The sequence below is a fragment of the Eucyclogobius newberryi genome, unplaced genomic scaffold (assembly GCF_026437365.1).
Source record: "Eucyclogobius newberryi isolate DKJ021-1_F unplaced genomic scaffold, fEucNew1.0.hap1 SCAF_7, whole genome shotgun sequence".
In the NCBI taxonomy this organism is placed as follows: domain Eukaryota; kingdom Metazoa; phylum Chordata; class Actinopteri; order Gobiiformes; family Gobiidae; genus Eucyclogobius; species Eucyclogobius newberryi.
In genome coordinates this window covers 31422986-31439236 of record NW_027316389.1, presented here as the reverse complement: position 1 = coordinate 31439236, position 16251 = coordinate 31422986, and the positions used below count along the sequence as shown (strand labels likewise).

General features: G+C 39.2%; 2 protein-coding genes across 2 annotated transcripts; both read left to right on the top strand.

Moving 5' to 3' along the window:
* The first annotated feature begins 2475 nt into the window (after positions 1–2475).
* Positions 2476–4076, top strand: armc10 (armadillo repeat containing 10). Its single transcript, XM_072435837.1, has 6 exons — positions 2476–2795; positions 2913–3037; positions 3106–3240; positions 3326–3502; positions 3577–3648; positions 3726–4076. Exons 1-6 carry the CDS (start codon positions 2543–2545, stop codon positions 3975–3977), a joined length of 1014 nt encoding a protein of 337 aa, XP_072291938.1. The 5' UTR covers positions 2476–2542; the 3' UTR covers positions 3978–4076.
* Positions 4077–7621: 3545 nt separating this feature from the next.
* Positions 7622–12073, top strand: LOC140348508 (uncharacterized). The gene is made up of 8 exons (XM_072434441.1): positions 7622–8378; positions 8925–9052; positions 9685–9783; positions 10850–10969; positions 11052–11147; positions 11223–11339; positions 11584–11666; positions 11855–12073. The coding sequence occupies exons 1-8, from the start codon at positions 7622–7624 to the stop codon at positions 11985–11987; spliced, it is 1533 nt and encodes a 510-aa protein (XP_072290542.1). The 3' UTR covers positions 11988–12073.
* Positions 12074–16251: the final 4178 nt, after the last annotated feature.

Genomic DNA, 16251 nt, shown 5'->3' with positions numbered 1-16251 from the left:
TTTATAGTATAACATTACATTTACGTGCATTTGTAGTATAACATTACATTTACGTGCATTTGTAGTATAACATTACATTTACGTGCATTTATAGTATAACATTACATTTACATGCATTTATAGTATAACATTACATTTACATGCATTTGTAGTATAACATTACATTTACATGCATTTATAGTATAACATTACATTTACGTGCATTTGTAGTATAACATTACATTTACATGCATTTGTAGTATAACATTACATTTACGTGCATTTGTAGTATAACATTACATTTACGTGCATTTATAGTATAACATTACATTTACATGCATTTATAGTATAACATTACATTTACATGCATTTATAGTATAACATTACATTTACGTGCATTTGTAGTATAACATTACATTTACGTGCATTTATAGTATAACATTACATTTACGTGCATTTGTAGTATAACATTACATTTACGTGCATTTGTAGTATAACATTACATTTACGTGCATTTATAGTATAACATTACATTTACATGCATTTATAGTATAACATTACATTTACATGCATTTGTAGTATAACATTACATTTACGTGCATTTATAGTATAACATTACATTTACGTGCATTTATAGTATAACATTACATTTACGTGCATTTATAGTATAACATTACATTTACGTGCATTTGTAGTATAACATTACATTTACGTGCATTTATAGAATAACATTACATTTACATGCATTTATAGTATAACATTACATTTACGTGCATTTATAGTATAACATTACATTTACGTGCATTTGTAGTATAACATTACATTTACATGCATTTATAGTATAACATTACATTTACGTGCATTTATAGTATAACATTACATTTACGTGCATTTATAGTATAACATTACATTTACGTGCATTTGTAGTATAACATTACATTTACGTGCATTTATAGTATAACATTACATTTACGTGCATTTGTAGTATAACATTACATTTACATGCATTTATAGTATAACATTACATTTACATGCATTTATAGTATAACATTACATTTACATGCATTTATAGTATAACATTACATTTACATGCATATATAGTATAACATTATATTTACGTGCATTTATAGTATAACATTACATTTACGTGCATTTATAGTATAACATTACATTTACATGCATATATAGTATAACATTATATTTACGTGCATTTATAGTATAACATTACATTTACGTGCATTTGTAGTATAACATTACATTTACGTGCATTTATAGTATAACATTACATTTACATGCATTTATAGTATAACATTACATTTACATGCATTTATAGTATAACATTACATTTACATTCATTTATAGTATAATATTACATTTACATGCATTTGTAGTTTGTAAGCTAGTATTTTTTCATTCATAACATATAGAATACATTATCATTGACATACATCGGCTAAAATCTGGAACAGTCTTCCTGAAGGTGTGAGACAGGTTCTACTCTGACAATGTTCAAATCTAAGCTCAAAACAGTTTTGTTCAGCTGTGCATAAAAAAGACTGAAAGGATTTTCTTTGCACTCTTCTCTTTTATGTCTTAAACTGTTTTGTGATTTCTGTCATGTCTTTGTGATTTTACTGCATTGTTTTCCTGTTGTATGAAGCACTTTGAATTGCCTTGTGTATGAATTGTCCTCTACAAATAAACTTGCCTTGCCTTATTTTATCCGCCCCCTTTTCAACTTGTACTTGACATTGATATTTTATTACAATAAACATTTGTAATAAAATTACATACAGAAATACACTTAAAACAGATCTCCAGTTCTTTCTCTCAACAACCTATTTCCATACTTACTTATTATATGTTTCATGTCTTTCTTAAATGCAGTTATTGGTCTTGATTCTTTGATTTCTTTATCAAGATCGTGCCATAAATTCACTCCTTTCACAGAAACACTTTGTTCCATTACTTTGTTTCTGAATCTTGGCCTTTTGAAAATGTCTGTTCTTTATAAACTATAGTGACTTGTTCTTTTTCAAAAAAATCTTGAATGTGTGCGAGTCTTACAATAAAGGAATATCTTATCTTATCTTATCTTTAATACTTTAACAGTTGGAACTAGCATAACCGCTACAGCAGGGGGCAGTAATGCGCTTTTAAAGTTTGCCAACCGCAATGAAGCCCCATTGAAGAAGAAGAATCTAATACTTTATGGACCGACCACCCGCCATAACACACCAAAGAAGAAGAAGAAGAAGAAGACGCACCGCAATCAGAGAAGAATAAAAAGAATAAAGAAAAAGAGATTAATATTAAAGGAAGTTCTAAGATCTTCTGGACGTGGACATTCGCCTCATTCTCTTCACTCACCTACACATATGCTGTCCTGAGCCAACACATCCTGTGGTGATTATTAGAATCATATCACATTAGTCCTCACGGCCACAGCACTTAAGGTTAAGTGCAGAGGATCCTACAGGAGGTCAGAGGTCATCCTACAGGAGGTCTCTGCTAGTGCGTATGAGCCTTATAGCCTTGTAGCTAGCTGTTAGCTCATAGCAGCATGGGTGACAGCATTACACCAAGATTTGGCAACATGAAAGCGTTTCTTGGGATAGTAGCTGGGGCAGGCGCTTCTTATGGTCTTTACAAACTTCTGAGCAGTGGAAGTTTCAGGAAAAGCCGGAAAGGAGCACGAAATGACAGCTCTAATGTCAGTGGACTAAACCTTCAGCCTGGGAGCTTGTTGGCAAAAGTGTCAGGACTGGATGTGGTTTGTGCACCTGTTACTTCCAAGACTGTGGATGTTGCATCAGGTGAGCATTACTGATTTTGCACAAAGCTAATAAAGTATTATTTAGAGTCTATATTAATAGCTACCCTGTTGAATTCTAAATCTGTAAAGTGTGCTTTTGTCTTTGTATCTATTTCAGCAGGCAACTTGGAGCCCAAGCACATAAAGATACTGCTGTCTTGCTTACAAACCAGCAACAATCTAGATGACAAATGCCGCATTCTTCTTACTTTAGGAAATGCTGCTGCCTTCACTGTAAATCAGGTATGCTAGATCTGCACATCATTCCAATATTTTGTGACATTCTTTGTTTTGCATTTATTATTTTCCAGAATCTCATCCGTGAATATGAAGGGATTCCTATTATAGCTGGTTTGCTTTCTGATCCAGCTGCAGACGTACGAGTGCAATCATTAAATGCTTTAAATAATCTCAGTATGAACATTCAAAATCAGGAACAACTAACGGTATTTCACTTTTTATAGATATGCTTTTTTCCCTTCTAGATAATGGAACCCAAATTAGCTTGTGTACTTTTTGTCTTGTTCTTAGGTGTATTTCCCTAAAATGTTTGAGCTTATTGAGACATCACCAGTTAATTCTGACCTTCAACTGTGTGCACTCAGGCTTCTGACAAACCTCTCAGTCACTGACAAGCACCAGCACTTGTTAAAAGATTCTATCAAACTCTTACTGTCTTTGTCTGTTGTCAGCAATGAGACATTACAAGTAAGTGTAGCCAAAAGACAATATAAGACCATTTCAAGTCCAATTAAATGTTAAACATATGGCTCTTTTTCTAGGTCCAGACCCTGAAAGTCCTGGTAAATTTGTCATCCAATCCAGATATGATGGATGACATTGTTCAGGTCCAGGTAAAAATATTTACTGTGATAAAATACTTGGCCAACTAAATAAAGTACTCTTATGTGTGTGTACTTGTTTGTTTCAGGCTCCAGCCTCTCTGCTTCTTCTGTTTGACCCCAGGACTGTTCCAGCTGTGCTGGTGCGTCTCCTTATGTTTGCAGGGAACCTCAAGGCCTGGCGGCCCTCAGCCCAGGTGGCTGATGAGTTAAGGCAGAAACAGGACTGTCTCTTCCGGCTCATGTTGGATGAGTCCTCCCAGCTCCATGGCAGAGTGCTTCCTCTCCTGTCCCACCCAGAGGAGGAGGTTAGGCTCCAGGCATCTCGAGTGTTTACATGACACTGCTGCTTCTGCAACTTGTTTTGATCCATGAACTACTTGTGCTTTCAAGTATTTGCCAAAGGCACCAAAGGCAGACACACTCACTTTTGTCACTCACCTAGAATCAGGTGATTCTAGGACTCATTAAAATTAGCATGTCCATATTAGGGATGTAACAACTTGGACAATATCATGATAAGACAATAATACTGGCAAAATCCTTCAAAATCTTTTTAGGTGCAGTGACATGATGAACACAATTCAGAGTGAACTACATTGATCATTACAATTTGCTTTGTTTTATTCAGAGCAATCACAATCACTCTTAATATAACAATAATTGCTTAACAGGGTAGAGAAAATAGAAACACTTCAATACCCTAATCCTGTTCTCAAAATTGTGATAAATATTACTGGTATTTTGATGGATGAAACTGAATGTTGTTACATCCTTATATTACACCTGCATATCCCAACATATGTTGATTAAATGCATAACATTTTACACAGTACTTCCCTGTCAACATGTTTACCTAAAAGCCAAACTGCCATTTTTATACAGCATCACTCACAGAATCTGTAAGCCATAGTGCCACTTACCACACCTTTTTATATTTGTGTTGCTGGTCTCTTTAGCATGACTTGATGAGAATGTACTACACTTGCTCTTATTACATGTGGATAAAGTAGTTTTTTGAAATAACAAGACATTTTTATTTTTCTTATTCATTAAAGTGACTGTTTAACAGCATTGTGTGGTACAATTCCTCTAATGCAAATACTGAACCAGAACCTGAGGTTGGATCCAGAAATTTGAATTTCACACTACAAATAGTTGTTTATTCTCCTGTGGAACGGCAAGAAAGAGGATGTTTGTTAGATTGAAATGTTATTCTGTGTTGCAACTTGAATGTATTAGCTGTCCTTCTCAGGCCTTACAGCTGGCAATATTTATTTATAATTTCATATTTTAGAAAGGTATTTGCATATAGATATTTAGATATGAGTTTAAATAAAAGTTTAAAAATGTTTTTGAATCTTTCTAAGAGACCTGGATATGAAATATTTGGTACATTGACTTTGATCTACTTAGTAACACAGGCTGCAGTTACAAGCACACTCAAAAACCTGATTGTTATCAGATTTATTATGTTATAATATGTAGACGGCAACATCTGATGCGAATAATCTGATTTCTTTCAGATCCTGGCTCTTCTAATTATTCACATTAGATTTAGCCTCTTAAAGATTTGTAAATAAGATTTTGTATTGACTCAATTTTGAATTAAAAGAAAATAAAGATACAGGAGCAAAAACGACTAAAGTTAAAGTATTACATAAAATCATCTACTTAAGTAAAGGCACTGAATCACTCACTTGAATCATATACCATGACATGAGCATTATATGCTAGTACCGGTAATATGAAAGGAATAAAATAAATCATGAAATACTACTACCGTACTAACCCTTTGGTAGACCAGTAGTCACCTTCTCTGGCCAGAGGAGACTTCCAATAATAGAAAAAACAACCTTGTACCTCCTAAAGGTAGGTTTGCGTGTGTTATTGTCCATTCAGCTTGTGAGGATTGTTGTTCTGGCCAGTGCAGGCTTTCTTCTTACAAATTCTATTGGTTGAGAATTATTACGTAGACTACTGTCCCATGTCCCCAATATCCTACTTTAATCTGCTGTAATAGTTAGTGTAAATTGTTTGATGTGCTAATCAGGAATACTTTTACTCCTTTAGTAATTTCTACTCTTATTTGAGTACTACTAGTTTTACTTTTGCTTGAATAATATTATTTTAAGCAATGATAAGTACACACCTCTGCATTCCGCTCCTTCTCAACATGACGTACGATAAATGTACCACCATAAGATGACACTATGAAGACATTTATTTTATTTATACATATGATAAAGGTAGATATAAATGAATAAAAACACCTTTCACATGTGCAAAATACACAACATGGGGGTCTAAATCTAAAGCATAAAGAATAGAATTCCAAAGAATAAAGTAGGTGGCGCTTATGTAACACTTGGAAACCAACCGCCATAAAACTTGAGATCATTTGTACTATTGCCTAGTATTATTAGTGTTATAGGTGATTAAAAAGGTCAAACGAGGACTCCTCTGGAGAACAAAGGAACTCCAACAACACCAAAGAAGAAGAAGAAAAAGAATAGAGCGAGAGAAAGGGAGAGAAATAGAGAGAGAAACACGCTTTGATGATGATGCGTAAGGTGGAGTGCTGTGTGACGTCACAGAAAAGATGCGTGACATCATCGTCAAAGTTTCTGATAAAGAGCGTAAATGCACCTTTTCAGTATCTGCCAACCGCCATTAAAGTAACACAACAACAACAACAGCTAGTACGATACGTTACCACAGGAAACATTACAAATCATGAATGACTACGAGGAGTTTGTGGAGTTTCGTCTCGCGCAGCTGAAAAAGACTAAAGAGATTGATGAGGAGGGAAACCTGAAGTCACCTTCCCTCATCCGGTTCTATGGGCGACCAATCCTTTCTCCTCCGGTATGCCTGTACTATTTATGTTTAAGTACTCACCTCTTGCACTCCTTTTGCTATTGTCTATTAGATTAGTTACTGTCTTAGTTATACAGGGATTAAGCATTATGAGTTTGTAGTTTCATTTATTCTATATAGTTGTGTGTGTGTAGTCTGAAATAAGTGTGTTTTGTGCCTGTTGCAGCTCTCAGGACAACAAAGGAAGGAGCTGTGCAGACTCAAAGAGGATGTACTAAAAACCGCTGAAAACAGAAAGCACAAAGATCCAACAATGTCCTATGTTCAAACCATTCACAGAAAAACACCAACGCGAGAAAAGCTCCTCAAAGAATCAAATGTTGACACTCAAGCATCACCCAATCGCAGTATCAGTGGATCCTTGTCAGAAAGCTCCTTTACACACATTTACGCACTTGATAATGATCAAGAAGTCGAGGTAAAGGATAACCTAACAGACCCACCACAGAATGTACCAGCGCCTAAATGCCTAGAAAAAGAAACACACACTCAAACTGATGATGAGGACTCAGAACTGCCGCATCGAATGAGTCTTCAGGCCTTACTTAAAAAATCTCAGGAGTATCGCTTGCGTCAGCGCATGCTTCGTAGCCACGCCAAAAGCCCTAATGTTCAGGAAAGAGCTCAAGATCCGCCAAAGTCAGAGGAGCAGATGCTGTCTGATAAGAAAAACCAGCATCTCACCAAAGCGACAGAACCAAGGAAGTGCCAAGAGAGGAGTGAGAGCCATAGTTCCATTGTGGACCAAGCACGGAAGAGATCCTATATAAGTGTTAGGAAAAGTGACAACAACTGTGGCAAGACACACTTAAGAATTGATTACCAAGCACCGGACATGAACGGTTGTAGTGAAAGCCGTCACTCAATTAAGATAAATAACTGGGTGAACACGAGTGGGCCTAGGAATGTTTCCTCGCTGTTGCCAATACGGGCAAAAAATAGGAGCAACAGCAGAGAATGCAGTGCCAAAACCTCCACCACAGCTTTTACCGGTGTCAAGAAATATCACAGCATCCCACCGCTTAAAGTTTGTCGGAGTCCTGTTCCCTGCAAAATCAAAAGCCCCTCTGCACCATGTAATAAAAACTCTCAAAAGGTCGCTGTGATGAATACTTCCATAAAAAACGACAAGATTGAAGAAAACAATAGTGGCACTTCGGCTCTGAATGTTGTTGAGCGTGATTTACCCAGTGTTGCAGCAAAGAGTGGACACATAAATCAGCTGGAGTCCAACCTGTCTGGCCTCAAAGTCCTGATCTCAGATTTGGAGTCCACGCTGACAGAGAGCGTGGATTCAAGCAGCAGCCAAAGTCAAGGTCAGCAAACGCCCACAAGCCAGAACGATTCAGTGTGTTCTTCGGGAGATGTCTGCCTTTCACAGAAGAGCCAATCGCCGGACAGCATCAAAAGAAGTCATGATAAAACTTCACTCATGGAGACAGAAATAGTAGCAGTTAATTCACAGCTTGTTACACCAATGATGACCAGCAGAAAGAAAGATCACGCAAGATTAATAACTACAAAGAGTACTAGAAGGCCGGCAGCCCAATTCACCCTGTCCACCCGTCTCCCTAAAGCACAAAATAACACAAAAATAACACAAAATAATGTCTCCGTATCGCCCGAGTCCAATAACCATCTGGTGAAAATCAAGTCTCGCTCCTTGTCTCTGAATCAGGCCTACGACGTTCCGTCTGAGTTATGGATTCCCAGCGTATCTGAATTTCAAAGGCGTGAGAAGAAACTGATAACCCCGGAAAGCGGAGGTGAAGGTCAGGGCGCGGGGTCAAAGGGGAAACGTAGGCTGCAGATGACAGAGGTTGAGAAAAGCGCGAGTAGACCCAGCTCCAGCACTCCGAAAGGTCAGTCCAGAGCCGTGACCTTCACAACATCATATCGATATTTAAGATTGAAGTTTGTGCATAAGCAGAACTAATACGTTCTTACTGTAAATGCCTAGTATCTTTATATTGCCTTTAAGTCGTAAGTCAAATCATACACTTGTTCTGAGAGCTCATACTTTATTATAATTGGTTGATTCCATCTGTTACTCAGAGTCTTGGGTTGACCAATAGGAGATATGGGTGAGAAAATGTGTTTGATCATAGAGCGGAAACAAACAGAGAAACACGGAATCACAATCTGACAATATCAATAAAATAGCAGATTGTCACATCGATGAGATCACAATTTGATTCTTATCATATCACCCAGCGCTAAAAACAAAACATATGTGAGTAACTACCGCTCAAGAAAATTGTATAAGTGAACCAGACATTGAAGTGTACTTCAGAAGTTACTTTTCCTTATTACAGAACAGCCTTTCTGTACTACTGTGACATAGGGCCTAGTCTGTGTCGGATGAAAACAGTCATTAATCTTTATTTGTTGTGTTAAATGATGTGTAGCTGCCGCGGGATGGCAGGAATACCTCGAGAGTGTGATGGAAAAACGGGAACAACTGAGACAGCTCCACTCAGATCAGATCAGAACGCTTCAGAACGAGCACCGACGGCAACAGGAACAACTACTCCAGGTGCCCTGTTCAACTGATATACTGTATTTTTCTTTGAATAATTTGCCACCCTCATTAATAAAAGTCAGAGGCCTTTACTCTTTGTGATAGTCTCGAGTCTATATAAAGGTGTTACGGGCCAATCCCTGCACACTAGAAGGTTAGAAAAATTTGAAAATCGCAATATAGCTTATCGACTGATATCCCACAATCCCACAATATAATACTAATTGTAGGTTTAAAGAAACAATGGCACGCCCAGTAAGAGATGGAGGAGACATTGAGTAAATCACTGCGGTCCTCTGTCCCTCTTGCCACCTTTTTGCATTAGATTGCATCCTCCTGGAGTACAGACGGAGCACATCTTTCCTGTACAGCTGCTGTAATTCACTCCCCATCACTTTGACGCCACCAAAAGATTTAAGATCCACTTATTTTTACTCTGTGGTTGTATAAATTTCCCTCATCCTTTCGCTTCTTTCCTGTGTCTCAGCCCCTGCTCTCGTTCTCTGTCAATTCACTTTTACTCCTGCCTCATTTGCTGTCCTCTCCTATTCAATATTTTTCATCCTCGCCTTCTCCCAAGTACGCACGCTTTCCTGTCCACACATCCACGACTCACTCTGTCACTCTGCTGTGTCTGTTTCTTTTAGGAGTTGTCGACGCGTTGCAATCTTCTTCACAAGATGGCCTTGCCCTGCTCCGTGACCAGCCGTCATGAAGACACAGCGACCTTTTCGACCCGCTCCCTGGTATTTGCATTGCATTCATTCGCTCATGTCACTAATGCACACGTTTGACCCCTTTACCCTTGTAGTCACAGGATTTGTATTCATTAACTGTAGGTTATTTCACCCAGATTAAAAAATGATCCAAGTTTTTGTTTGTTGTCTATTTTATCTGCTGTTGCTATGACAGCTTCATTACCACATTGTCCAAACGGCAGAGTTGGGTGTACATCTGGTAACGCGTACTCAAATTAAAGTAACGAGGAGCATTGGTTTATGCACCCATGTAATCTAGTACTAGTTACTTTTTCGAGTCAGTAACACATTAGTTTTGGTTAGTTCTCATCTCCTCACCGCAATCCCAGAGCCAGGTTTGTATCACAGAGTAGAGCACTATTTTGTAGCTGAGGAGTAAATGTGGGGTATCAGCGTGTGGTGAGTGTGTCCAGTGCTCAGACAAGCGCGTTCTGTTGTTGTGCATCGGTGCTCTTGTCATTTCCTTTTAGCACTACACTGGTACAATCAACAAGAGGGAAAAGCACACCATCTGCTTATTCATCTTAGTATATCCTATTGAAATGGTTAACTGTACGCCTGATGCCCTTAACAGATGCCAACAAAGGAGCTTGAGAATCTTTGCTGGAAATGAATTGGATGTCTGTTTTTTATTGGATGTCTTTTTTATTTTTATTATTATTATTTATTATTATTTATTTTGTTATTTATTTTATTTTTTGGATGTTTTTATTGGATGTTTCTATTGGAAGTTTTTATTGGATGGATTTTATTGGATGTCTTTTTAATTTTATTTTATTTTTTATCTTTATTTATTTTTCCCCTCCATTCCTTATTAGGAAATGAGAGGTTCTGTCTATAGGAGTTTTTGTTTATAAGAGTTCTTCTATTAAGAGTGTTTTTTAAACTTCCTATAAGTTATCTGTCCTTTTCCTTCTGTATCTACCTGCGTTGCAACAATGAAATTTCCCCATGTGTGGACAATAAAGGATTATCTTATCTTATCTTATCTTGTCATTGATGGTAATAGCATTCTCCTCCCTCTTCCCCTCTGGTCCTCATTCTTCACCCACAGCCCAGTACTGTCCCGCACCTGGAGCACCACCTCCACCTGCTGGTCGCTGTCACAAAGGGCTTTCTGACCCGCAGGCTCCTGAGGACCGAGAGAGTGGCCCTGCTGGTCCGCACAGCCAAGGTAAGTGGAGACGGTGACATGTTTACTTTAGCTTACATTTGTGAACTAAAACACTATTATAGTTATTACATTTTCTCTACAGGACACACAGCAGTTTTTGCTGGGCTTTCAGAAGCAAAGCCCTATCAAAGGAGGCCCCAAAGAAGACGTTCTGTTGCAAGAAAGGGCAAAGCGACAGGTAAGATAAATCAAATCGTTGTATTTCACTCATCTATCTTGTTGAGTTTGACGTTGCCTGTCTTTAACTGTTCAGCTTCGCGACACACGGTATAAGATCCATGACATCTTCTCACGTCTATCGAGTGGTGAGAGGATGCGGATGATCAGCTTCGACCGAGAGCTGCTCCGGGAAAGGGAGTTCAAGAGACAAGTCAAATTAGCGGTATGTTAAAGCGTCAGCAGTTATAATAATTCACTGTTTAATAGGATTTTAATTTACCAAAACCAGGTAGAATCTTTACTATTGGATTAGTAAGAGTAAATATGTATGATATATTCAACGTTCAGCTGGTATTAGTTGATGCCTTTTTATTGACAATAATTGATCTAATGTAAAATGTGATGTATAAACAATTACAATTTCTAACCAAATGAATTGTTTGAATCTGTTTTAGTGGAGTAGATCTGGAGGCCAAAAAAGAGCAAAGAGTTTATCTGCAGCAACACCAAAGTCACTGGAGAGAAATAGAAGTTTAATGTAAGATTGATATACTATATATTTGCCCAACGTCTGTAAAGAAAAGTTTCCTGTAACATTTTAAACAGCAGCCGAATTCCTCTTAATTTGAAGAAAATTAAAACTCACACTGCAGAACATGTAAATCTTTATTTTCTTGGATGATGTCTGAGTGTCATCGGCTTTAAACGGTTTCCTTTTCTCACCAGGATCAAGAAGAAGACAGTGGAGAGGCCCGACAGAGCCGAGACGAGTACGAAGCACATGCCCGGAAATCCAGGACAGTACAGGCCATATCTTCAGAGATTCCCCCAGAGCACTTACACCCCCAAAATCCGATGACACCTTTCTAATTGGCCCCACTGTTTGCTCCTAATAACAATGTCATTCATTGAGTGAAAGTCAAGGGTCGACTGGCATACAGGGATTTTCCCCGGTGGCCTGATATGTAAATGGGCCGGTGTGGACCGAGCTGTAGAGGAGGTGAGTCAGCCCCCCCTGCCTTAGCTGTTTATCAGTCCTGACGAGAGACCTGTGCAGGACGGTACCGTGGAGCACCCCAGTCCCGGAGAGTGGTGATACAGGAAATATCGTCCGGCACAGGTGTACTCAGGGCAGACACAGCCAAGGCAGGGGTCGGCGGGGCTGACGGGGCTCGCCTCCTCTACAGCCTTACCCATCAGTCCAGCCACTTGCCTGTCACTCACTGAATTTTTATTTTGTGTGCCTAGAGACCTGTACGTAGAGACCTTTGGAGCAATTGTTTGGAGCAATTGTTAGCTTAGAGGGAACAGTGATGCAAAGGCCATTAAAAATCATATTCACTATCCTTGTACTCTGTAAATATAAAAATGATCTATATATGATATCCTGTTTCAAATACTGTACACTATTCTATGTTTTCTTATGCCCTTTTAAAACATAATGCACACATAATATAGGGCAGGACCAGTGAGCAAAGAAAAAATACAAGTAGTACATACAAGAAAATATAATTACAGCACAACTAATCTAATCTTAATGTCCCACTTAGACTATATACCATTTATGATTTCTTTCCCAAGGCCATCTGCTTGCTGCAATAAAGTATCTACTAGTGATCTACTTGTAATAACCTTATGCCTATGTAACAAATGTAAAATAAGTAAATAAATAAAAACAGCTGTGTCATGAAGATAAGAAAGAAAAATCAGTTTTTACTATTATACTTCTGTGCCTCATCTGTTTCTGTACCAAATATGTGTTGCAACACTGAAATTTCCCCAATTGTGGGACAATTGGATGGATTTTATTGGATGTCTATTTTTAATTTTATTTTATTTTTTATCTTTATTTATTTTTCCCCTCCATTCCTTATTAGGAAATGAGAGGTTCTGTCTATAGGAGTTTTTGTTTATAAGAGTTCTTCTATTAAGAGTGTTTTTTAAACTTCCTATAAGTTATCTGTCCTTTTCCTTCTGTATCTACCTGCGTTGCAACAATGAAATTTCCCCATGTGTGGACAATAAAGGATTATCTTATCTTATCTTATCTTGTCATTGATGGTAATAGCATTCTCCTCCCTCTTCCCCTCTGGTCCTCATTCTTCACCCACAGCCCAGTACTGTCCCGCACCTGGAGCACCACCTCCACCTGCTGGTCGCTGTCACAAAGGGCTTTCTGACCCGCAGGCTCCTGAGGACCGAGAGAGTGGCCCTGCTGGTCCGCACAGCCAAGGTAAGTGGAGACGGTGACATGTTTACTATAGCTTACATTTGTGAACTAAAACACTATTATAGTTATTACATTTTCTCTACAGGACACACAGCAGTTTTTGCTGGGCTTTCAGAAGCAAAGCCCTATCAAAGGAGGCCCCAAAGAAGACGTTCTGTTGCAAGAAAGGGCAAAGCGACAGGTAAGATAAATCAAATCGTTGTATTTCACTCATCTATCTTGTTGAGTTTGACGTTGCCTGTCTTTAACTGTTCAGCCGAAAGAAAAATCAGTTTTTACTATTATACTTCTGTGCCTCATCTGTTTCTGTACCAAATATGTGTTGCAACACTGAAATTTCCCCAATTGTGGGACAAATAAAGGTTATCTTATCTATAACTTGTGCACTGCTGCCATCTGGTGTCTGGTCTCAGAAATCCTTGACACAAAATAATGGTTAGGTTCTATATAACATTGCATTACTCAGCTCCTAACTGCTGCATAGTGTTTTAAGTTATTTTGTTTTAATAGTTATGATAATGTCAGGAAACTCACAACCTGGTACTGGATAAAGCTAACCAAAATGGATGGATAAGAGTACAAAAAGGTGGACTCTTTCAGCAATCATCAAGCAACTTTTGAAAACAATTGGTTTCACTCAAGGAAAACGCTGCATATTTTGCACACTGCACTTTTCAATATTATTTTATTTTTTTCTCTTAATTTGGAAATCATGTACCATTTTTTTTTTTTTTTTACATCATCATTGTGTGCTGTTGTAAATACCAATACAAGTTATTTAAGTTTGTTGTCGTGACAGGATAAAACTCTGGGAAACGTTCCAGGGGTATGAATACTTTTGCAAACCACTGTATACTTTGAGTAAATGTGATAATTATGGCCTTTTCCTGTTAAATAAATAATAATACTGTTAAATAAAAAACTATAAATGATATGATAAAACTATTACTTCAGGCTATGTGTGGATGCTCTTTCCAGATTCCCAGGCTAGGTTTAGGGCAGTTTTTGTTTGTTTAAAGTCATATACACTTTAAAATGAACACCTCCCTGGAGTCATGCCGTGTCCCAGCCTACTTCAAGTTATCCATCATTGTCCCTGTCCCCAAGAAGTCCAAGATCACTGGACTTAATGACTACAGGCTTGTGGTGCTGATGTCTGTAGTCAGGAAGTCATTTTAGGTCCTGGTCTCCCTCAACCACCTACAGAGCCAACAGGTCTCTCAGGCACTCCGGTTCATCTTGCAGCATCTGGACTCCCCGGTAACCTACACCAGGATCCTGTTTGTGGACTTCAGCTCAGCATTCAACACCATCCTCCCTGCTCTGCTCCAGGACAAGCTCTCCCAGCTCAATTTGCCTGCTCAATCCACCTGCAGGTGGATCAGCACAGGAGCTCCACAGGGCTGTGTACTTTCTCCCCTGCTCTTCTCCCTGTACACAAACTGCTGCACCTCCAGCCACGACTCCGTAAAACTGATCAAGTTTGCAGACGACACCACCCTCATTGGGCTCATCTCAGACTGGGATGAGTCTGTCCACAGGAGGGAGAAGGACCGGCTGGTGTCCTGGTGCAGCGGTAACAACCTGGAGCTCAACGCCTAGAAGACAGTGGAGGTGATCGTGGACTTCAGGAAAGTCAAAGCCCCCAAGCCCCCCCTCACTATCACAGACTCCTTCCACTTCCACGGCACCACCATCATCCAGGACCTCAAGTGGGATCCTCACCTTCTCCATCACCGTGTGGTGCGCTGGAGCCACAGCCAGGGACAAACAGAGACTACAGTGCATTGTGAGCTCTGCTGAGAAGGTGATATCGGCTGCAGACTTCCATCTCTGCAGGACCTGTATGTCTCCAGGACTCTGGGACGAGCAGGTCGGATCACAGCTGACCCTTCTCACCCTGGACACGGACTATTTGATCCACTCCCCTCAGGCAGGAGGCCACTCCCCTCAGGCAGGAGGCCACTCCCCTCAGGCCGGAGGCCACTCCCCTCAGGCAGGAGGCCACTCCCCTCAGGCAGGAGGCCACTCCCCTCAGGCCGGAGGCCACTCCCCTCAGGCAGGAGGCCGCTCCCCTCAGGCAGGAGGCCACTCCCCTCAGGCAGGAGGCCACTCCCCTCAGGCAGGAGGCCACTCCCCTCAGGCAGGAGGCCACTCCCCTCAGGCAGGAGGCCACTCCCCTCAGGCAGGAGGCCGCTCCCCTCAGGCAGGAGGCCGCTCCCCTCAGGCAGGAGGCCACTCCCCTCAGGCAGGAGGCTACGGTCCATCCGGACCAGAACCTCCTGCCACAAGAACATCAATCACTACATCTGTAAATTTAACTGTACATTTTGTGTACATAGTATTTGTACACAATATGTTTATCTTATAGCTAATTTAAATTGTTTTGCTTTAATGCTTGCCTTATTTGATATATCTTGCTCTTATTATTATTTGTTCTATTTTGCACCAAATCACCAAAGCAAGTTCCTAGCTGTGACTTTTGTTCACTGAAAATGGCAATAAACCTTTTCTGAATCGGATTCTGTCAGAATGGAAGTTCAGAATCATTCTGAACTTCCATTCTGACAGTTTAAACAACAATTAAACAAAATATTGAAAAATGAATTCATCAGGTAGTATTATATTTGTCAGATGACAAATATAATAGTTAAACCTGCGTACAAATAAATTGAAAAAATATATAAATTGAGATGAGAGCAATTATGTAATGTTTAGGGATTTCGGCTCTTGTTTAACAAAACGGTTGCTAAGTAAGGCTTATGGCATTACCTCTACCTATGTCATCATATCTGCAGCCCATGTCCAAGCAGAAAGTACAATTATAAAAGTCACCAAAACTGTCAAACTGGGGAAAAAAGGCCAAATTGGATAAATCTTAAATATAAGTTAT